The sequence below is a fragment of the Crocuta crocuta genome, unplaced genomic scaffold (genome assembly GCF_008692635.1).
Source record: "Crocuta crocuta isolate KB4526 unplaced genomic scaffold, BGI_CrCroc_1.0 scaffold516, whole genome shotgun sequence".
Lineage (NCBI taxonomy): Eukaryota > Metazoa > Chordata > Mammalia > Carnivora > Hyaenidae > Crocuta > Crocuta crocuta.
The window spans coordinates 545,819-570,231 of NW_027529538.1; the positions used below are offsets into that span (position 1 = coordinate 545,819).

Sequence of the window (24,413 nt, forward strand, 5' to 3'; positions counted from 1 at the left end):
TTTTTCACTTCTTATTTTTTTGCTTGTCTAACTGTGTTGGCTTATACCACTAGTCCAATAAATTAAATAGGAAGCATATTAGTGGTCATCCTTGATTGGTTTTGATAGAAGTAGCAATATCATTACTTTCCCCCCCTAAGTAAGTGTTGGCTTTGGGGCTGAGTTTTACTTTCAGCCCAGTGATTGGATTTTAGAATTTGGAGAGAAGTATATTTGAAACACAAATCTTGAATTGGCATTCTTTATTTCCACGGCAGAGTGTTCAATGTGTCCTCTACTGAGGTTTTGAAGGACAGAGAAGCACAGACGATTCTCAGCACAATTCATCCAAAAATTAGAAGGAGTCTTTAGTGTTTTTGCTCATATTATTTTATTTGGCACAGCTCTGCCATTTAAAAGTCAGGCATTTCTCCCCATGCTATCAGTGTTTTCTTACTTAAAAATACTCAAAAACTCCTGGAAATTTCCACTAAAGTTTCTCTGTTTTACAGAGATCACATGGATACAGCAATAAAACACCTATCTGGGGTCACGGTAAGGAGAATGCTCATTGCCTCCTTGATGGCCACCAAGAATTGACTTGAATGTCATTCTGTGGACATCCAGGAATGTCTGGAGCTATTCCTGAGGTAGAGTTTCAACAACAAAGTTCAGCAGAACATAAGGTAAAAAGTAATCATGACAAAATTATATGGTGATATTATCACATTTGAGTGTATGAATAATGTCATGTTATCAAGATTGAAAAGGGTTCCTTAGAAATGGGACCAAGCCTTGAAATTCTCTTAGAGAACTGCTTGTTATATAGACATATACTTAATAGAAGAAGAAAGAAAATGGCTGTGTGACAAAAATGTCCTATCTCTTGCCAGTTTCAGTAAGATAGAACAAATACCTAAGCCAAACAAAGGGTGAATCCAGTTAGTATTTCTGCTTAGGAGTCGGGAACATCAACTCCAGAATGGCGGAAGTGTCTCATGGCTTGTTTCCATGCCATTTGCATGTCTTAGAGAGTACTCGAAGCCAGAATTGCCCAGTTCTTGCTACCCACTGGGGTCCCCAGCACGGGTTGTTTGATTGAGATGATGGGACTTGTTGGGCACATAGACATTTGGTCTAAAACTGGTATTTTGTTGTGGTTTTGAAAAGGTTCATTGAAATCCAGATTTAGGAAGTGTGTTACTTTATGTCAGTCAGTGACTTTGTGACCAAGAGGGTCCTTATTCAGTGGATGCAGTGGTTGCTATACGGTTAGAGTCTTGTTTCCATGTTAACACTCCTGGGTCCATCTGCGTGGGGCTCAGAGGGATTCTGACTTGTAGCAGAGCTCCGGGCCTGCTCTCGGCACTTGGTTGAGCAGATGATGTATATGCTTCTCATTAGAAAAATGCCAGCAATGACTGCAAAATAACTCCCATAAACTAAAAACTAGAGAAAAACAAATAGAATTAATTACATACACACAAAATATGATGGTAGGTTATTGATAACACAGAGTGATGCTGTCAGTTTGCTTGGATTATGGGATAACTAAGACCCATGATCTTAATAGGGGTCGTTTAGACTTGCACAATACTTTCTTCTATCTTAGAAGAATAAAGCACAAAAGTATAAGAAATGCAGTAACTGCGGGGACCTGCGTGGTTCAGTCTGTTAAATGTCCGACTTCAGCTCAGGTCATGATCTCACAGTTCGTGGGTTCGAGCCCCGTGTCGGGCTCTGTGCTAACTGCTCAGAGCCTGGAGCCTGCTTCGGATTCTGTGTCTCCCTCCTTCTCTGCCCCTCCCCCACTCATTCTCTATCTCTCTCTTTCAAAAATAAATAAACATTTAAAAAAAAAAAAAGAAATGCAGTAACTAAGAATGTGGGTTCTAGAGCCAAGATTGCTTGGGTTCAAACTCCAGCTAACATTGCCAATAGTGAAAAATATCACTAACTCCTACAGATACGTGTGTACCTTTGCAGGACAATGCAATGCTATATATAATGTCTCCAAGAGTGAATTTTAGGTAATGGGTTAATTCCTACATGCCTTATCCCCTCCTTTTCCAGATCCATATGTAAAATGTGAAGTCGGGCTGATTTCAAGTACTTCCCCGGAGTCAGGAAAAGGAACTGAGCTCTGCGGCCATGTAACATTCTTAGTTGAATCCCCTAAGCCTTGGAAAGAGCAGACATGTGGGAGACACAAAAGCCAGAGCATCACATTATGAGACGTTAGGGGCCACAGGCAAGTGCTAACTGATTGTGATCACTGCTGAAAACCTACTTTGTGTGTTACAGTAGGATAATTAAGACATTGCTTACTGAAAGATTTAGCTAAGTAATTCAAGAAATTAAGTATTGGCAGCAGTGATGTTGAAAAAAAACCCTTTGAGATTACCTAAGGATTCTACATTCCCCCCGACAACCTGAATGCTAGGAAGAACAGCAATATTGTATTTTTACCTGAATGCTGATTGGCAGGTTGAGTCCTTTCTGATCTACCACGATCACTGTCATAATGGTCTGGATCACCAGGGCCATGAAGGTGTTCATTCCAAACACCAGGGCATAGCGTTCCACACTCAGATTAACTGCAATCTGAAATCTATCATGAAACGTTGAATTACTTTTTTTTTTTGAAACAAAATACACATGGGATTCTTGCCTTTAAAAGACAGAAACTGAAGATAAACATGGGTCTTGTTACCAGTACTTTTTGTCTAAATCTCCTCCAGTTTAGACAAACAGGTAGAACAAAGAAAGTAAATGAAAACATACAGTTGAAAGGCGACTTAAAATACAGTTGAAGGAAATATGACAAAATTCCTCCTCTCCAATTTAATGCCTCCAGAAATTAAGCCTAAATGTTCTAAGTTCTCATAACCTGAGAATATTTGATACTATCTGATTTTAGATACCTTTTCGCAGTGAATTTTTGTGAAAATGTAAGCAACATCCAATCTATGGAATCATTTAGAGAGTTATTCTTTTTACTGTCAATTGCATTAATAGCTTCACATTTTTGTTGGTGAATTATTTATTCGTTGGAAGATCAGATCACGCCTGGCTATGCAGTTGATTGAATCTGTAATTAATGTATTTTTGATAATTATATAGATTTTGACACCTTACAACTCATGAATGAGTGGCAAATGTACGTTATTAAGTGCTGTTCTTTGGAACAAAGGTGAAAGGTTCTGAATATTCTTAACATGAAAAGAAGTAATGTAATCCTACCTTAACAATGTCCTCACTTTAAAAAAAGAAACTTAAGTGACATGAGCTTGATTCATTGAACTGACATATTTCCATGAAAAAAGTAAACCTGCCAACAAACTTATTCTCTTTCTTTTGTTCCATGATCTTTTCCCAGGGTGCTTATATTTCTATGTTTCATCAATTGCTTATCAAATATTTTTCACACATTAAAAACTACAAGTTAATACAGTGTTTGGCTCTACTTCTTTCCTGTGATTTGAAATTCAAATGTTTCTTATCTCTTCGGTTAATACCAAAGCACATTTCCTATAGTCCAGTTTCTCTGCACTTCTATATGGAACAAAATGTTTTTCACTGTTAAAAAAAAAAAAAGATTTCTGGGATATACAGTTTCTTATAATTTTTTGCATTTACTTTTTTTCAAAATACAACTTTTTATAACTTGCTGAGTATATTTTGCTTCACACAAAGGTATATGCTTACAATCATGCAACCAAATGAAATTAGTGATGAAATCTACATGCAATCATTCAAAACCAGATTGTACCACACCCCATGATGGCAAATGGCTTGAAATAAAAATTGCAACCTGAGGGTATATCACTGCTTTTGGTTGATGAACCCACAGAACTTTTTTTTTCTTTGATGACTAATCTTAGCAACATTCAGAGGGGAAATAGTTAAATGTAAACATGGCCTACTTGTGTCCAAATTATGTAATCAACATTTAATAGTTCATTTGATTAAAATCCTTCTGAAATTCTGCAAGGGACTGTAGAAATGCAACAGAAGAGAGAATATGGTGTGGGTATAGAGTGGAGAGACGTGGCTGGTAATACTTACACTGCTATGGTTATAAGAAGCATATAGCTGGACTTGAATATCAAATAACCAGCATAGCATGCCCAGATGTTGGTTGTGTAATGCATGAGAAACAGAGAGCCTGCACTAATGATGGAGAAGATCGCTAGAGCCAACTCTCCCAGGAGATCCCAGTTGACCTTCACAAAGCCCACGCCAAAGGCAGCCACAGCCCCTGAAAAAGAAACATTAAGGGAGATCTAACACATTGACTTTACACACCAGATATATCAACACGCTCTCTTTAAAAAACTAGGTCATAGGTAAATGTACAAGATGAATATATGGCTTTCACCAAAATAGCATGAGCCACCTACATGTGGATTTATCTTTTTCTCAACCATGCTTTCTTATGACTTCTCCCTTTACCTCATATTCTTCCAATCAGTTTTAATTAGTATCTGCTATATGCCATGTACTGTACCATGCAGAGAGAGGGGCCAGAAAGGTTCTTTACCACAGCAGACTGGGGAGAAATGATACATAAACTCAGTCACGTGCTACAACATGTGAGGGGCAAAGAGAGAAGAATGAGACAGCTGCTTTGGTAGTACACCTGGTTTGTCCACACTTGCCTTTCTTTGTCGTTTTTTTTATTGTAAATTTTTTCAGTGGGTAACAGATGTGTTGCATTGAGTAGAACATTTCAAAATAATGTTTAATGTTTATTTATTTTTGAGAGAGAGAGAGAGAGAGATACAGAGTGCAAGTAGGGGAGGAGCAGAAAGGGACAGAGACACAGAATCCAAAGCAGGCTCCAGGCTCTGAGCCGTTAGCACAGAGCCCAACACGGGGCTCGAACCCACAAACTGTGAGATCATGACCTGAGCCAAAGTCAGACGCTCAACCAACTGAGCCACTCAGGTGCCCTGAGTAGAACATTTTTGTCTTTATTAGTAATCTTTATCTTTTAGTCTCTATCTCAATGTCTTTGAGATCTGGCCTCATTTGGGTGAACTCTATATTGACTTACACAGTTTAGGAGATTGAATAATTGGGGCACCTGGGTGGCTTGGTCAGTTAAGCATCCAACTCTTAATTTTGGCTGAGGTCATGATTTCACGGTTCGTGGGATTGAGCCTTGTGTTGGGGTTCTGTGATTCGGGGTCAGTGCTGAACATGGAGTCAGCTTGGGATTCTCTCTCTCCCTCTCTCTGCCCTGGCCCCTGCTCGGACTTGAGCATGCTCTCTTCCTCAAAATAAATAAATAAGCCTTAAAAAAAGAGATTGAATAATAATTAACAGTAATTAGGGTTAGTATTTATAGTTCTCTTTAACAAAATGAAAGGTATTTATATTTCAAATTACTAATGTTTGATTAATTCACTTTCCACGTGTGATCCAGGAAAGAACCAGTGCTACAAAGGAAATAAAATTATTTTTTCCCCCTAGATCTTGGAATATAGGAGCAATCATTTCAAGAAACCAATTCCAGTGCAGTCCTGATTTGAAGGAGTTAAGATGAAGCCTCCCAAAAGAGAGAATAAGAGAAGGGTCACTACATGAGATTACTGACATTTTTTTTTTTTTTTTATAAATGAGGGTGTGGAAATCTCCGACTTCCTAGAAAATATCTTTAAAGTCTCAGTTGAATTTAAGTTTCCATTTACCAGGATATAAATATTTATTGTAAACTTCAAAGGCAGATTTCCTTCTGACATTAGAATCCTGACTCACATATATCCCACTTCTCATTTAGATCTCTTAGGAAAGCTACTTTTGGAGATTTTTGGTGTTGAACCTAAAATGGCTAAAGGTAAGCACGAGCTGAATCAAATCCTTTATTTCTTTTTTTTTTATTTTTTATGTTTTAAAAAATTTTAATAGTTTATTGTCAAGTTGGTTACCATGTAACACCCAGTGTTCATCCCCAAAGTGCCCTCCTCCATGCGCATCACCCCCCTTCCCCTCTCCCCCACTCCCATCAGCCCTCAGTTTGTTCTCAGCATTCAAGAGTCTCTCATGGTTTGCCTCCCTCCCTCTCCACTATTTTTCCCCTTCTTCTCCCCCATGGTCCTCTTCAGCAGTCTCAACAATAGCCAAAACATGGAAAGAGCCTAAGTGTCCATCAATGGACGAATAGATCAAGAAGATGTGGTTTATCTATACGATGGAATACTACATGGCAATGAGAAAGAATGAAATCTGGCCATCTGTAGCAACATGGATGGACCTTGCGGGTGTTATGCTGAGCGAAATAAGTCAGGCAGAGAAGGACAGATACCATGTTTGCACATATAGGAGGATTAGGAAGAATTTAATGGTGAATCAAATCCTTTATTAACAAAACTCTTTCACTGGTAATCTGGACTTAACAGTCATCCATTTTCTAAAATAATAAAAACTACTTACTTATACACAAGGTGAGTATTTTCCTTTTGATATTAAAAACAATCCTGGAAGAACAAGGGGCATTATTAACACCCTTCCTGAGGATGAAATGGAATCTTAGGAATTTGGCTAGAATTTAATCATTTGGTGCATAATCCTGAGCTCTTGAGTTATTTGTTGTAATTCTAAATAAGAGTGTCATGGTCTTTTTTTTCTTTTTATCTCTTGTACCTTCCATTCCAAAAGAGAGAGAGAGAGACAGAGAGAGAAAGAGAGACAGAGAGATAAGAAGATTATTATGCCTTCTGAGCAGAATGGCCATGGAGTTGAGTTTAGCAACTGGAGACAAACTTAATAGAGTAGCCCATCAAAGAAAGATAAATCAATGTTTCCTTACCTCCAAAGGTTGCAATAGCTTCTACTGCCCCATTATAGATGAAAGAATTTTGGGATGGTGCCTTGTAATCCCACAGGATTTGAACATAGTTCAAAATTTGGTTAAAACCTGCCGTGGAAAAAGCCCACCACAGGGACCAGTAAAAAAGATGCCTTGAGGAGTAGCAACCCTTCAAATCTTGCAACCACTGCACAAAAACACTCAAAGCTACATTTCCTGGCAGTGGATTGTTCGACCACCGATCATCCAGGGTCCCTGAAATGGTGGGTATTTCTGAAGTGGGTTTCTTTCTACCGCCTGGTGTGTTAACCTTGTAAGTTTCATCTAACACTGCAGTGTTGTTTGGTGGCTTCTGTGCTTCTTTGCTGGGTTTTACATGAAAAAACATGCTCTTCTCAGGCATCGGTAGGAAAAGTGAGAAAAGAAAGGCCACAGAGACGGAGACCAAGGATATGACGTTGAGGTAAAAGTAAGACAGGCTGGCCAGGGACACCAGGAGCTGGGCCAGCACCGAGGCCAGCGTGTAGGCCACCAGCGTGACACTCCGGCAGTAGCCGCTCACTTTCTGGTAGTGCTCTGGGCTGACCACGCTGTAAATGTAGGCATAGTAGGCCACCTCGGTGGCGGTGACCATCCCATAGAAGAACTCTACAACCTGCATGGCCTTCACTCCCTGGCCAAACAGGAGCAGCAGCCAGGTGATGATGAAGCTGATCCCTTGTAGGATGATGACTGGCTTGTAGCGGACGTAATCGGTGAGGATGAACACTGGGAGCAGGAGGGCCAGGTAAGAGTAGGTCCAGATGGGAAGGATCTCGTTTGTGATCTGTGAGGTTGAAAGACGGATCGTGTGACCATAAAGCACCAGGAGGTGAAAGAGATACCTTTTCAGGCAGTACATTGCTATGGTACAGGCGGCTCGCCCAGTATCAAATTCTGCCTCCAGTTGGATAGGATAGTCTCCATATTAGGGAAGAGCACAATGGAAAACTGCTTTTCAAGGAAAAGACAGCTCCTCCTCCTTCTCTAAAATAAAACCAATTTATAAATGTATGCGAATCCCAACAGAATATATTTGCTTAATGTGCAATCTGAACTCTTTTAAAATTTAAATAGTATGTACATTTGAGTTAAATTAGTCAACAATTGTTCAACAGACCCTTCTGGGGTTTTCAGGCTCTTAAAATACACCGTTCCCTTCTTGTTCAAAGATTTTAACACTAGACAAAGTGGCTGTAATGTTAGAAGAATCAAACAACTTTAAAAATTTTTTTTTTAATATTTTTATTTATTTCTAGGAGAGAGAGAGACAGCATGAGCAGGGGAGGGTCAGAGAGAGAGGGAGATACAGACTCAGAAACAGGCTCCAGGCTCTGAGCTGGCAGTCAGCACAGAGCCTGACGCGGGGCTCGAACCCACGAACCGCGAGATCATGACCTAAGCGAAAGTCAGACGCTTAACCAACTAAGCCACCCAGGTGCCCCTAAAATTTTTTTTAAATGTTTATTTATTTTTGAGAGAGACAGAGACAGAGCATGAGTGGGAGAGGGGCAGAGAGAGTGGGAGACACAGAATCCAAAGTAGGCTGCAGGCTCCTAGTTTGTCAGCACAGAGCCTGACAGGGGGCTCGAACCCAAGAACTGCAAGATCATGACCTGAGGCAAAGTCAGATGCTTAACTTCCTGAGCCGCCCAGGTGCCCCAGAATTGTTCATTTGATCCATCACCATGTCATAAATATCCACAGTCTATGAGCACATGTGAAGACAGCAAAGAGTCAATTACCTTGCAGAATTACAAAGTGGGAACATGTAGCGCACAGAATTTTCTTCCTGGCCAAATTTGCTGGGCTCCCAAACCCTTTTCTTCCCTCCCAATTCTACTGGTTAATCTCTGCTTGCTCAGTTCTGGCCTCAATTTGATGTGGGCATCACATGGCTGTAGTCAGAAATGCAGGGGAACTCAGTGATGGTTCAAAGAAAGGAAGGACCGACCTAAGGAGTTGACCTTGGGGCGGGATGGGTGTGGCAGCGGCTCAGTCACACGAGCCTTTGTCCTGCACCTCTCTGCTGTCTACAGCAACCTCTTTGGGTCCCAAGGTCAATGAAGAAGAAAAGTTTAGTGATTTGACAGGCTAGTGGGACTGAGTGGCACCTCTGAGCATGAGTGCATTAACTGGTCCATAGTGATCACAGAAGAGCCCCCAGTGGGTTCACTGGCTGATTTTGGACCTGTCTTTGCCCTTTGTTTTGTATCAGTAAGGACATGCTTCCGTCTGGAAAGAAAGGGAAGCAGAGTTGCCCTTAAGTGATTTTATATCACCCCACAACAAGCTTGTTTTTCTGTTCTTAGCACCTCACCACCAAATTAACTAGCATCAATTAGCCTTCTAGGTGGAGCCGCACACCCTGCAGTGTTTCTCATGGCTGTGGCTGGAGGTTATAAAACTAGCCCTTGGTGGCGCTCCTGTTGGGCGAGTGTATTTTCTTTTTTCTTTTTCTTTTTCTTTTTGAGAGAGACAGAGACAGAGTGCGAGCAGGGGAGGGGCAGAGAGAGAAGACACAGAATATGAAGCAGGCTCCAGGTTCTGAGCTAGTTGTCAGCACAGAGCCCAACGCAGGGCTCGAACTCACAAACCCTGAGATCATGATCTGAGCTGAAGTCGGATGCTTAACGGACTGAGCCACCCAGGCGCCCCAGGCGAGTGCATTTTCTTATTGCACTTGTTATAAAAAGGGAGGCGAAACTATTAAGTAAGAGAATTTGGCCTTCAGGAGAAACTAAAACCGAGAGATAAAGCTGTTAATGTCTCACCTATTGGTAAATAGGTTTCAGGACTGAGGAAGTGTCCCACAGAAATGACACAATTCTTTATCAGATCCTGCTCATACCTTCCGGAACATAAGAGGTTATTAGGACTAGATCCTGTGCCTGGCAGAGATTTTACTTTAGGATTAGTCTAACAAAATCAATTGAGACCTGGAAGTTAGCATGCATTGAAATTAATGGTAGGACTCCACAAAAGTTAAAATAGTTATTACACGTATAGTGTGTTTTGGTTTTCCATTTTGCAAGTGTGAGGAGGAAAAAGTAGTTTGAACAGTTGTACTAAAATTCAAATACCATGAATGTAGGATCACTGAGGTCAGTGTATTAGTGTCTCAAGTTGAGAGAAACCCTAACCCCAAAGTCTCATTCAGATGCTGTAAAATTAAACCACCTTCAGATATGTGTATGTATTAATTTACCTCTGAGCTGGTCAGGTTTTTATCTGGTCCAGATAAATACGGGATTAGGAAGGGTTCTGAAGGTCTCATCATGGAGAAAAATCCAAATAAGCACAGGATCACAGTGGGGTAAATCCAGGAATGACTCGGTGACGTTTTGAAACAACCCATTGCTGATCAAATGGAAACAAAGCCAACATTAGCTGATGTTTCATTATGTTTGGTATCTTGGACATAAAGAAAAACTGACTGCTAAACATTTTGTGAAAGGATTATGTTTCATCTGTCTGTAGTTGAAATGGAAGGGGTGAGTGATGAATAAGTGTTCTCAAATATTCCTTAGGTGTGCTAGTTAAACCCTCCTTTGTCAACCAGCTTGTTGCTCATTATTGCTGGCACAGGGTAACACTTCTCTAGTGTTCTCCAATCACAAACATGATAACGAGTAGTTACTAGTAAATGGTAAACAATGGGTTAATTGATGTTTGAGAGTAAGTAAAACATTGATTGGAGAATTACTGGTGTCCATGTGGTAGGTGAAGTAACTTTAGGAGGTCCAATCCATTTAGTCGATCAAGCTACTATGAATCTGCCCACCATATTTTGCACTGTGACCATGAAATCTTGAACACACTGAATCTCATGTGTTTATTTACGCATTTATCTCTCCAGTAGACTATCCTTTAATTAATACTGTGCTTGACACATAATGGACATCCAAGATGCTTTTGTTACAAGTGTCTCCAACCTGAGAATTTATAATTCCTCAGTTAAAAAAAATTAAACCAGGTACAGACCCGACTGGCCATTTTCCCATGTTTCCCCCCTTTCCCTGATTGATGCTAACTCTATGTTGGAAATGAAAGGCATCACTTTGTTGACTGTTATTCCACTTTTCATTATGACAGTGTCCGTTTCTTGTCTCAGTCTGCAGCTTCACACCCCTCAGTGGGGCAGGCAGCTCATTAATGGTTTATACTTTTTTCCTAACCCACAAATAAGATTGCTTGAAGTTTAAACTTCAGACAAAAAGTCCAATGGAGTATCCACAATAGGAAAATTCCTCCTCATTCCTTCCTAATTTGGATCAAGCTCTACTTACAAAGTATATACATTTTTGGTGGCCTTGGATGGGGTTAAGTTCTCTGAGATAATTTATAGGAAGGAAACTAACTTGCTGCGAGTATAATGCTTTTCTGCATATTATCTAATTAAGTCCTAATAATAACTGTAAAATATACACTGTTTCCCCCAATTCCGAGGTTGAGCCGATGGTAGGTCCAAGGTGTCCTACAACTGGCTTCAAACCACATGGTCAAGATTTGAATCCAGATCTCCATGACTTCCATCTGGGTCCTTTCCCCTGGTGCACTCTGTCTCACTCTGATGGCGTTTTTCAACTGGGCTGCTGGTAGTAACCTACAATGACAACATCCCCTTGCAGTGAGGGGGGAAAGTGTTTTCATGAACACATTCATCTTGAAGATTATGACTTACTACATAGGCAGACCTTCCCAGGTCAATTGTAGTTTGAACATGGACTCAAAAGAGGGACAGTAATGCTCACTCCAGAAGAGCAAGTCACTGAGTGGAATTCCAGGGATCCAGGAAGAGGAGCTTTGCTAGGGGTTAGGGAGGTGGGGAGGGCCTCCTGACTCACACCATCAGTCTGCCACCCACCCCATCTTTTCATAAGGTGACTCCAGACCACTACATAGTTCTCACCTTGAGTTAAATGAGGGTAACACTGTCCATTTATGTCAACAAAACCCTCGATGCAGCTGTGCAGAGAAAATGGAAATCAAAATTTGGATGGGATTATAATTGCAAGCAATGCTGATAAGGTGAAAATTTTGCCAAGAGCATACTGGGTTTGACTGCCCTCAGCCCTCAATGCTTGGGATTTATCTCTTCCTGAGTGGTTGCTAGAAACATCAGCGAACTGATGGGGCCTTCTTTTTTTGTAAGTAATGTTCTCATAGAAAAGTCTAAAAGTCTATCAGGGGTCGGCAATTCTTGAGGCCTGCCTGTCTTTCAAAGGGTAGTCTTAATGGGGTAACATCTGCAGACTCTACATCTAGAACATTCTCTCCATCTATGCTGACCATGGATTGTCCACTAACTTCAAGTCATCATCTTCATCTTCTCCATGCATCTCAGAGAACTAGCACAACTCTCATGGCTCCCTGGGCTGTTAAGAGTCCTCTAGATGATCTGTCCCTTCATTTCTTAACTGTTCTATTACGCTACCCAACTGGATTTGGTGAGGAAGGTCACACAGGAAAAGACAGTCTATGTCCCACTACAGTGTAAGCAGGAAGGCAGGGTGTTTTGTTTGGTACGTTCACTGCTCTAAGCCTAGTGCCTAGAAGAGTGTCCAACATATGGTATGTCTTGCAGAAAGAAGGAGCTGATGGTCAAATCTCACCACTGAGAACTAGGAAAGATATGTCCACTTTTCTAGAGTATACTGCTAGCTGCATCAGGTAAAGGTGAGGGAGGTCCCTAATTCGACAAATACCTTGCAGTTTCGTTGTGCATATCTAAAATGGGTTAATGATGCTAACTACGTGTGTGGGTTCTCCATGAGCATCAAGTGCCTTGACATCTGGAAAGGATATGGTGCTGTGTCAGGCATAGAGTTGCTGCTCAAACACAGGCTCTTCTCTTTCCTGTGCTCTTTTCAGGTTGGAGGATCCACGGTGATTCTGGCTTAATGAGGAGACAAGGAGGGAAGGTGTCTGACCTTAGCTGGAAATAACAGAGGAATATCTGGGGAGCTTATACCTGCATCCTAGGATACTAGGCTTCCTTTCCTCACTCCTTTTCAACCTCTGCCCCACAGAAACAAACTCATGTTCCAAAGCTAGGTTTTCTGCCAGAGGAAATAGGAGAAGGCATCTAACCAAACATTAGCAGGAATCCATTAACCAAGAAGGCCTGGGCAGAGGGGCTCAAGTTTCCGGTTTAATGGCAACAGGAGCTCCCAGACCCTTAACAAGGCCACATCTTGCCTAGTGTCTATTCTATGGCCCTCAGGGCTACAGCCATCATCACTGCCCACTGGGAGACTTCTAAGAGACGGATGTCTGGCTGTTCTTTCACCTTCCCCCACCCCGAAGTTTCTTTGTCTAGCACTAGCTTCAATCCTTTCCTATGCTGGTCAGTTAACAAAGACTGTGTAAACTTGACCAACATATCAGATCGCCTGAGAGCTTGGTAAAAATATGGACTCCTGGACTCTATCACTAGTGTGTGGGTCATTAGGTGTGGGGGTCCGGAAATCTGTATGTATACACAGAGTGATTCTGACACAGGAGGCCCAAGAACACTTGCCCCTTACCCAGACCCCTGGGGAAACTGGCTCCATGCCACAGCCTTGGATCCTAACAGGGTGGATGGGGAAGTGGATGGAAATCAACCAGGGAGTTTTGCAAAACTACACGAGAGCAGACTTGAGACCCTAAAATTCTTTTCTGGCTCCCTAGGGCCTGAAGAGTCCAGGAAAGGTAGAAACATCGTCAGGTGACTGTGATGTTATGGATACGCCTCTCATGCTGTCTGCCTCAACCCATCCACCCTTTCATGTGCATACATCACTCCCTGTTTGTGACCCATTTTGTCCGATTCAGCCCAAATTCCAGTAGAAACCCTGGAGTGTCTGTATCTAGCACTGGATAAATAGCACGGTTCTGGCTCCTTCCGTCATCACGGCACACATATAGGTATCTGAAATTCTCCAGCCCAGTATGACCTTTCACCCACCTTCTGAAGGCACTGATTTATTTTTTCTTACATAAGTGAGAGCCTGCAACTCGCACAGGTAAGATGACAACAACCTATCAGCTACTGTTTGCTTCCCTCCTGCTTTATATCAAGCATCATATCCGTTATTGTATTAGACCTTTAATTATTATCTCTAATCCCTAGAACAATCCTAATTATATACATTATATATATTTANCTGGAGTCAAAGTCTGACACTTAACGGACTGAGCCCCCCAGGTGCCCCTAATTTGTTATATTTAATATTATGTGTTATACAGCTGACTCTTGAACAATAGGTTTGAACTGCATGGGTCCACTTACAGGTGGATTTTTTTTGATAAATACAGTACAGTACTGTAAATCTATTTTCTCTTCCTTGTGATTTTCTTCTCTAGCTTACTTGATTGTAAGAAAACGGTGTATAATACATATAACATACAAAATAGGTGTTAATCAACTGTTTTGTTATCAGTGAGGCTTCCAGTCAACAGTAGGCTATTAGCAGTTAATTATGTCAAAAGCTGATTACCTGCATTTTCAACTGTGCAGGGGGTTGGCATCCCGAATCCCCATGCTGTTCAAGGATCAACTGTAATTACATATTTTTTCTATGTCTTTAAAGTGTTCCCAATTTCTCAGACATGGGAATGGAGCCTCCTCATGGCTCATGGCCATTCAGCTAAGAAAGATTAAGATTGAGTTCAGGGTTGGGTCTGTTGGTGCCAAGTTTACATCTCCCCTCTCCTTGGACGGGTCGGTACCTCCTACTTCTGGGGCACCATTCTCACCTCCTGGACGTTTTCCTCTCATTTCCTCACCAACCATCCCCAGAGGCATGGTCGACGTGGTCCCTGGGTTTCCATCTCAACAATCTAGGTACAGCCAAAATCATTCTCTTCTACTGGACAAACCTCTGGCTAATGGTCTCATAAAGTCTGAAGTATTGATTATCACCTTTGGTTTTTATTTTATTGAAGAGATGCTGTTCTTTTCTGGCATTAGGACGATGACAATGATAATCAGGTTAGACAGTCTATGATTTTTATATTTGGAAAATTATTTTTTCCTTGACAATTTTGTGAGGTAGGTAGAGGAGACGGTATTGTCCTCATTGTATAGATGAGGAAATTGAGGGCCAGAGGCAGTAATATTTGTGCAGGTTTTCACCTTCAATGAACATTAGAGCCTGAATTTGTACTCGTTTTTTCCAATTTCAAGTTCAGTAATCTTAGCCCTTGTGTTGAGAGGCCTGGTCGCCCCCTCAGGATTCCAATTCCTTGTTTGTTTTACAACAGCGTTTTTCAGATTGCGGGTATCAAAAACATTCAGTGAGTTGTAAACATAATGTTGTTTTTTTTTATGCTGCAGAAAAATATATTAAAAATCAAAATGAACCGCAGAGTGAACCCATTTTTTTGGATTTTGTTTGGGTTATCAATATATAAATATACAAAAATGATCACATTGTATATTACATCTCTGTGGGACACAGTCATGGGATTAAAAGTTGCAGAGGAGGGGACGCCTTGGTGGCTCAGCAGGTTAAGCGTCTGACTTCGGCTCAGGTCAGGATCTCATGGTTCATGAGTTTGAACCCTGCAGTCAAGCTCTCTGCTGTTAGTGCAGAGCCCACTTCAGATACCGTCTCCCTCTCTCTCTGCCCCTGCCCCACTCACACACACACACACACACACACACTCTCTCTCTCAAGAATAAACAAACATAAAAAAAAACGTAAAAGAAGTTGCAGAGGAAAATATAGGACTAAATATTCACACATGTACCTCAAAAGCACCCTGTAAACATCATCACAGAACACCTGTTCTGTCTCAGAGGCCTCAGCCTTCACAGCAAAGCGCCATCATGCAAAAGCCTATTCTTTTGCTACTTTTCCATTGATCATGAACTTTGATGCTGTAATAATATCCTCCCCCTAGAGAATACTCCACACTTTCCTTCACTTCATTGACTCCAAACCAAGGTCATGAATTGGATTGATTTTCTGACTTGATGCTTCTGAAAGCAAGATGTTGACCCTTCCTCTTTCTGTGCTTAAGATAATCCTTTGAAAGGTTGTTCCTGCAGTAGTAATTCTCGCACATTCCTCATATGCTCCATTACCATTTTTTTTAAAAGGCACAAGAACATTATTTTGGCTGTTGATGAAAAGAAAATACAATACAAAGACATCTTCCAAACAAAAGTCAGCTTGTTGGACTATCGTGGCTTGAAATCTAGAGTGAAAATGCCAGAAATAACAGGAGAGGCTGAGTAAATCAGCTGCTCTTTCTGGAGGAAACTTGGAGCAGTAGCTGAATCTACCACTGAACTTACCTTGGTTGGCGGGGGGTGCCGTGTAGGAAAGCACTTCAGAAGGAGAGCTCTCACTAGCAACAGCCAGTGGAAGAGGTGTGCCCTGAGCAAGCACTTCTGCTTCACTCCCCAGCTACAGAGCCCCTCCCTCCCCTACAGGGTACACTCTCCTGCTGTCCCGCCCAGTGGACTAGACAGCACTAACTTTTAACCAAGTTGCGCCATCTCCGCACTTGCATCGCATCATGTGGGCCCCGGTAGTAAATGGTCACGTGCACTGTTTGGGTTATCAGCCAGCACATGTGACCTTTGTCTGAGCTCTGGAGACTACAGGTACCTTGCATTGGGAAGAGACCCATCTAAATTATTTTGGAAAGGATATGTTCCTTTCTCTTTTTGTTGGTAAGAAACGGATGATTATTTTTTATTAACATTCACTGGGGACCCTTTAGCCAAGTCTTCAGTCTCTTCTCTCAGGCTCTCCATGGGGTCCGTTTCTGGAAGACCGCATGTTTTTAAGGCCACCTCCCTTTCTTCAGCGTATGTGGGATGCTGTAGCCTTCTTCAGACTAACAATCCCTGTGTTAGTGTATGTAAACCAACTTTATTGTAAGGTGCTCATCAACTTTTCTCCATCTCTTAAAAACATTTAAGGTTTACTTGTGTTTCAACGATGATCAGGTTGGGGTGGCTTCTCCCTATTTTTGTTTTTATCTGCCTCGGAACAGTTTCTTTTTATGCCTCTTCTTACATTGTTTCCAGTCTCTTGATATCAGAGTTCATGTTTTTATCTCCTCTTCCATTGCAATCGTTACCACATTATTGACTTTTCCCCACTTCTACTGTTTTTTAACCACGTCTTTAAGTCTTTCCAACTAGCTTTTCCATACGAATGTGCATAGCTTTGCCAATAATCTCAAGTGTTCTTTGACTTATAATATTGTCCCTGAAACTCCCAATTTTCTTATATTGGTTGTAAAAGGAGTTCTTTGTCGTTATCATTTTGACAAAAAGGAAACTGGCTTTTGTTGTTGCCAGGATCTCGTTTGGATTGAGTTGCAAGGTAAACCTAGCACTCACATTTTCTGCTTGCTGAAGTCTATAGCCATCCACCTTGCTGTATTTCCTTCAGTTAGTTAACTTATTGACTCATTGTGTAAACAAGATCTTTTCCATATTTGAGCAAACAAAAATTTTCACATATTGTTCATCTATGCCATGGGGGACCGTATTAGGTTCATGCCAATATGGACTTTATCCAAATTGCAAGCACTGTCAGTGTCCTGTTTCCTAAATCGTAGACTATGCATGTGCACCTGTTAAGTATAGCTGTACTTTGTGGCCACAAATATTTCTGAGGGTATATTTCCATTTGTGTATAATGGGCAACTATTAAAAAGCAAGAACTGTAGACACTGGCATATGCTGGTAGGCAGCTCCTTGAGGAGTAGACTGGGTACACTTCCTAGCTAGGGGGACTCCAGGTGATCAGATTCCACTACCCACATCATGAAGATGGAATTCTCCTTCCACAGCCAAAGCTTTCAGAGCTGTGAGCTCCCTGAGGCAGGGAAATATATTACCTTGTCAGAGTAAAGATCTTTCCCAAACCTGGTTTTCCAAAGGTTTCCTATAATAGAGAGCCTGGAGTATCAGGGACTTGGTCAGTGGAAAGGCATCATTTTATCAAATCCTCTTTCATGCTTGTTTTAAAGATACTGCCAGAATGAACTGAGGTGCCAATAATTTAAGAGAAAACTATCCAGAATCCCTAGTCTCCATCCAACACCTGCCCAGTACTCCCTACTAAACATTCTAGTCATCTCAGAGAGGGTAGCTGACAGGTCAGCTAGCGTCTGAAAATGGGCTGGCCTCATTTTCACATTATTCTCCAGAATGTTACTACAGTCAAAAGACCACTTTCAAATAACAGAGAATCAGACTGGTCATTTAAAATAACCATGAATCTTATAACCTCTAAATGCTGGAAGACTTGGGCAGCTGGTCCAGAGAGATGACATTTGCAAATGGTTTCACTCCCCAGGCTCCAAAGCCTCTTTGAAAAACAGAGTTCAGGCTGGTATTTGTTACACTTTCCAAAAACCCACCTTTCAGGTTGTCAACACTGCGGAGCCAAGCCCCTCATCAGTCAGAAGCAAAGCCAAGGTGTGATTACTGAAAACTGAAATGTATGCTTTCACAAACAGCAGGGCAGAACAACTAATTATGCCTTTCAACCTACTTACTATGAAAGTAGCACAGAATATAGCTTGGAGTGAAACATCCAAATAAGGCAAGGAGCCACAGTATGCTGAAATCCAGGCAAGTTGATTCTGGAGGAAGGTATGGGGAAATGATTCCAGAGAATTGCTTAATTACTGTTGCTCTGTTGCAAAATCAGGATCGGAGGACGGCTTCACCCATTTCTAGGGAGCTAGTGTACTTTAGCCTTTATCTTATTTAAAATGCACTTCACTGATCTTTACTTCACTCCATACACAAAAACTAATTTGATGTAATCAACTCTAGGAACCACAGAGTAGTGTCTAGAAGAAAACAGACCTTTATGACATAGGGTTTGGAAAATCTATCATTGAAATGACAAAAAGGACTGAACTTAAAAGAAAATGAATTGATAAACTGGACTTCATCAAATAACCGTATCTGCTTATCAAGAGATACCATTAGGAAAGTGGAAAAGAAAGCTACAGAGAATACTTTATGACCACTAGAATGCCTAAGCACAAAAAGGCTAGCAAACCAAATGTTGGCAAAGATTTAGAGCAGCTGAATTCATACACATTGCTTGTGGGAAACTTAAATGCCACCAACAACTCTTTGGAAAACCATTTGGTAATCCATACAAGAACATCCATATACTCACAATAGTGAAAAAACAGAAGCGACCGAAATGTCTACTAAAAGGTGAACGAATGAACAATGTTGTGTATTTAAGCAATGAATGTTAATTTAATCAACAATAAAAAGGAATGAGCTATTGCAAAACCTTGGTGAATATTTAAAAAGTTATGCTCTGCCAAGGATCCAGGCACAAAACTGTAATTCAAGTAAGGTATATAAAGTACTAATACCAGCAAAAAGTAATTTACAGGATAGAAACTGGATCAGTGGTTGCCTGGGGTGGGGTTAGGGGAAGACAGGGGAGGGACTTACTGCAATAGAACACAGGGGAACTTTCTGGAATAATGGAATATCCTGTATCTTGACGAGATATAGATATCTGGGTGTTTACAATTGTAACCACTCAAACTTAAAATCCATATTTTATGTTACATGCAAATTATACCGCAAGTAAAAAAATACCTCCTACTTCCCCTGCCTACCCCCCCAATCTTTAAAAGCATTTCATTGCATGGGACTCTCCACAGCCCTGGATTTGCTTATTGCTGTAAGCACTAAGGTTTTCCAAATTCTACCTGGGACAATCGGAAAACAGAATAGAATCTTTCAAATTGGGTCTGTCCTAGAAAATTTGGAATTGAAACAGTGCCCACAAATCAAAGCTAGGACAGACCAACAAACTTCATAAGTTTGGCTACATAGAACATTCTTCAAAATAAAACAGAGAGAACCAGAGTTACCTGTCCCTTTTGTGTCCCGAGTTTACTTCCTTCCAGAGCTGAATCCAGTTTCCTGCCTTCAGATCTAACTCCAGCTCCTTCCTGATGCCCCCTGCTGGGCGTCCATGTCACAATGCCCACCTACCCCTCCTGAAGTCTGGAGTCTTCAGAACTGAGCTGTCAAGAGCAATGGCTTTATACCCCAAAGCCCATCCCCTCTTGATGGACTGGAACCCACCCCCTTCCGCAGACATCCTCTTTTGGGATCTCATTAGAAAAAAGAAATTGAGAACCAGATCTTTGTGGAACACAGACAATTAGGAAGCTAAATACATCAAAAACACTCTCCTGAAGGTTAGAACTAAAATAGTCTGGGGCACCTGGGAGGCTCAGTCAGTTAAATGTCCAAATCAGGTCATGATCTCCCAGTTCCTGAGTTTGAGCCCCGCGTCGGGCTCTGTGCTGACAGCTCAGAGCCTGGAGCTTGCTTCAGATTCTGTATCTCCCTCTCTGCCTTTGCCCCACTCATACTCTGTCTTTTTCTTTCAAGAATAAATAAACATTAAAAAATAAAAAGACAAAAAGACAAAAAAATAGTCTAACTTAGTTTCTCTAAAATTTTGTATTAAGTGACTTAGGCTCTCAGAAAACCAAGAAGCTGTCCTATTATCTATCAGCAACCCTCCCAACCCCCCCCAAACCCCCAAAAAACATAACAGAAATAAACACTAGGGGATCTTTGCTGAACTGAAGCACTCCACAGAGCTCCAAAAGGCATGAATTAGACCCACATATTCAAAATGCAGACCAAGACAGTTCTGCTTTTGGGTCAAAACCATGGCAAGAGTAGATACAAGTGATTTTTAAAACACAGCCTTCAGATACCGTGTTGTCCCATGAGGCATCATTCTTTTGCAAATGTGTGAAATATTTGCTGATGAATTAATCAGCCCTTCCCAGGCTGTCTCTTCTCTGTGCGTCTGTGGTTAGATCAATCTAGTCTCAAGTGCAGTTGGAGGGATAAAGTTGGCAAACAGCTTACATGGCGTGTCAGCCGACCATATCTAGCTGCTGAAATGCCATGTGGGTTACTAGTTCAATGCCATGTGGGTGACTAGCTGTGTGGACCCAGCTAGGGAAAAATTCGTGCTTCAAGGAGAAACTATGCAGAGTTTGAGCTATTTTACAACTATGTAAACTATAGTAACCAATACCCATATGAAATAATTCTTGACTAAAGACATACAAATGAATGCTATCCAATGAAGGGACAGGCCTGGGATCCCACCCCAATGGAAAACCAGTTTTACCTCTCAATATTACTGAGCTACAAGTATACCCATTCTTTGGGCTCTCCTTTGATCTGGTTGTAACAGCATTACCAGTTTCCTCATTAATGACTTAATAAAACCTTTAACAAAAATTATCCTTTTTCAGAAATTATCTTTTAATTCTTACTACCATTCATCATTATCTCCAGCCTATCCAAATAATTCCAATCATTCCTTGAAATCCAAATGATTTGCTAATAGTTGTAAATTGCTGAATATAGTATTGAATATTTTGACATCTCACTGCAGACCTTCCCAGATTTAGGCTCTTTTTTTTTTTTTTCCTCCCTCTCTCTCTCTCCAGGTTTGGTGGCCGGTGTGGTTCAGTGGAAAGAGCATGACTTTGGAGTCCGAAGCTCAAGACCTCCTCTCCCAACCCCAGCCCTATTTGTGACATGTACTTATAACCTCCTCAAGTCTGCTCTTAAAATGTGGATAACCACACCCACCTCACAGGGTCCTCTCAGGAACTGCCCCATCTGGTTCTCCGCACACATTAGTTGCTCAATGAAGCTTCCTTCCCATCTGCCTCCGGCAAGCCGCAGAGCAAATTCAACCAGAATGACCACAGCTTGGCACTCAGAGTTCAGAGAGAGTGATTTCCGAAAAGGTACACGGTAAATAATTTCACCTAATTTCATTTGAATATTTATCCTTGAATTAGATTTACTATTACCTAACCTTGAGAAACCACTGATGATCTCTGACCAATAATGACAAAGCAAACTCAGTATTTTTGCCCTTTTCGGCTACTACTAAGACACATTTGGAAGTTAGTTATGTTTGGGTCTATTTAAAAGCTGTACCTTCATGAAAACACCCCTTTTGCCTTAGGAAATACAAATGTGTCCCAGTCTTGGTAAGTCTTTTTAGAAAACATTTCCTTCACCCTTTCCTAACGTCAAGCATTCACTCCACAACCTCAAGCCTTTTGCACATGTACAGCAGCAACGCTGACTTGCCAAATAATTGCTCTACGTGCTATTTCGTGAATTAGGTATCCTTTCCAGAAATATTATTGTAAGCTACCGTTGTGTTTTCCTTGAATTCTAGTTAAGGTACTGTCTACGCAGTGCCAGGGCTCTGCCCTTCAACGTCCCATCTGTTTTCCTCACTGGGGCCTTTTCTCCATTCCTGGATTGGGATTTAGAATTCTGCGCTGGAGTTTCTTTTCGATTAAAATCTGTGCACGAGGGTGTAACCGTGGAGGATGCTGGCCCTTCACCAGAGTCGTGGTTTGACCTAATCTGCTTTGCAGGCGGCTGAAAGTGGGATTCTCGCCAGACCCACTTGGGAGAGCCTTCAGCACCGAGCTGGCGGGAGAGCGCAGGGGCCGCGCCGCGCAGCCCGCGCGCGCCTGGGAATCCAGGCGGGTCCCAACTCGCACAGGGACGCGTCCCACCCACGCGGCGGAAACTGGGGAGAAGGCGAGTGCTGCAGCCTAGGGGTGATGGTGTTTCGGCCAGGAATTCGCCTCCCGCAGGGAGTCTTACCGGTCGGAGGGAGGTTCTGCTCGCCAAATCTCTCACATCCCAGGAGAACGAACCCACCCTCCCCCAGGACGGCCCGGCCCCCTCGGCCGGGATGCGGTCCCTTTGGATCAGCGCTGGAGCTGAAGGTGGGGGCCGGGCGGGAGCCTGCCGGACAAGAAGCCGCGAGGCCCCGCCCCCACGTTTTGCATATGCTAATTACAGGAGGAAACGTTGAGGAGTAAACCTGAGGACTGAGGTCTGAGGGCCAGCTCATACCTAGTACCCTCTGTACCCGAAAAGAGCAACTGTTATAATAATAAAAGCATTATCCTGATACATCCGTGTGATAAAGCAGGATGAACTGAATCCAGTGTCGATCTATTTACAGATGGATCCTTGGCTATAAATCCATTTACTTTCCCCCAAAACTTATGAGGGAGGTACAGCTGGGATGCCCATTCTACAGGTGAAGAAAGTGAGGCAAAAGGCAGTGGGAATAGTAAATGGAGAAGTCTGGATTTTTGTCTGGGCATCTCGGCTCCAGGGCTAATGTTTATAATCACTGTGTTACTTTATTTTACTTTATTTTTTAAGGTTGTGAGATGGTGTGGTTTTCTTGTCCTTTGAGAATTTGAATAAATGGTTCAAATATTAAATAGATTATGTTAAGCAGAGGTTGTTTTAAAAAGCAATATGGGGGCGCCGGGGTGGCTCAGTCGGCTGTGTCTGACTTCAGCTCAGGCCATGATCCTGCAGTGTGTGGGTTGGAGCCCCATGTCAGGCTCTGTGCTGACAGCTCGGAGCCTGGAGCCTGCTTCAGATTCTGTGTCTCCCTCTCTCTCTGCCGCTTCCCTGCTTGCACTTTGTCTCTCTGTCTCCCAAAAAGAAATGAATATTAAAAAAAAAAGCAATATGAAGTTCTCGTTGATTAAAATGGGAAAAAAAATGTTTTTGTTATCTTTTGGTAGAAATGGAAAACCCTCCCCAAAGATAAATGCTGTTTGATTTCCAAGAACTACAACCGGAAATGAAATTGATTAAAAGACCCAGGCCTTTTGGGTCACTGTCCTGCTGGCTTGGATTTTTCTATTCTCATCTTTCTCTGATTTGCAGAAAATCGATTTATAAATTACCAAGATACACCTTGGGAATGAGAGTACCCTGGTCATTGTGCAACAGAGTGCCCTTGTACATTGACTGCCAGGCCCTGTCAGAAAACACTGGAATTTTCTTAAAGGTTGAGGGTGTCATAATTTTCTCCTAACACTTGCCAAGGAAAGACCTCATTTTGGACCTTGAGTTTACTTCTGTGTTTCTCTGATAGCCCTTGGGCATAGTCTAAGTCACAGAGAGATGATGAGGAATTCATTCACTTGAAGGGACATAAACATATTTGCTGATTAGGTGACATGAGATCCAGATTTGGTTCTGTATTATCCAGCGGTGGGAGGGGTATGGGTGAGGTCAGAGGCGATAAGAGACGGGCCATGTTGATAACTGTTGACTGGGGTTGTGGTTCTTAGGAACTTATTGTACTGTTCGCCACTTCTGTTTATGTTTGGTATTTTCCATACTAAGAAAAAGTTTTAAAAACTGTTTCTTCATGAAGAAGCTATTTATTGAGTATATGTTATATGCCAGGAGCTGTTGTAGGTGCTTGAGATAGTGAACAAAAGAGTGGGAAATCTTTGCTTTGTAGAATGTACATTTCAGTTGTGCATGGGATGAGGCAGAGGGGACACCACAGGGCAAACAGGATAAATTCCCGAATCTTGTGGTATTTTAGAAAGTTTTAGGTGCTTTGGAAAAGAAAAAAAAAAGAAGACAGAGTAGAGATCAGATAAGCACATAGAATGATGGAGAAGGGGGCGAGGGTCAGAGCACTAGGGTGCTCATGTTGGACAACCACATACAGAAGATGTAAAGGAG

At 41.8% G+C, this 24,413-nt stretch overlaps 1 protein-coding gene and 1 long non-coding RNA gene across 4 annotated transcripts; one reads left to right on the forward strand and one right to left on the reverse strand.

Annotated features, from left to right (window-relative positions):
- Nucleotides 1–225: 225 nt before the first annotated feature.
- Nucleotides 226–22,576, reverse strand: SLC19A3 (solute carrier family 19 member 3). Of its 3 annotated transcripts, none has more exons than XM_077761332.1 (6): nt 22,506–22,576; nt 10,041–10,192; nt 6,794–7,619; nt 4,048–4,240; nt 2,449–2,590; nt 226–1,428 (listed from the first exon to the last, which is right to left on the reverse strand). In XM_077761332.1, exons 2-6 carry the CDS (start codon nt 10,188–10,190, stop codon nt 1,252–1,254), a joined length of 1,488 nt encoding a protein of 495 aa, XP_077617458.1. In that variant the 5' UTR covers nt 10,191–10,192; nt 22,506–22,576; the 3' UTR covers nt 226–1,251. The 3 variants fall into 3 exon arrangements, with proteins under 3 accessions (XP_077617458.1, XP_077617459.1, XP_077617457.1); XM_077761333.1 differs by lacking the exon at nt 22,506–22,576 and adding an exon at nt 19,703–19,722; XM_077761331.1 differs by lacking the exon at nt 22,506–22,576 and adding an exon at nt 16,122–16,253.
- On the forward strand, nt 21,517–22,850 carry LOC144229317 (uncharacterized). Its single transcript, XR_013334455.1, has 2 exons — nt 21,517–21,622; nt 22,271–22,850. It is a non-coding gene; the product is annotated as an uncharacterized LOC144229317 (long non-coding RNA).
- The last annotated feature ends 1,563 nt before the right edge of the window (nt 22,851–24,413 follow it).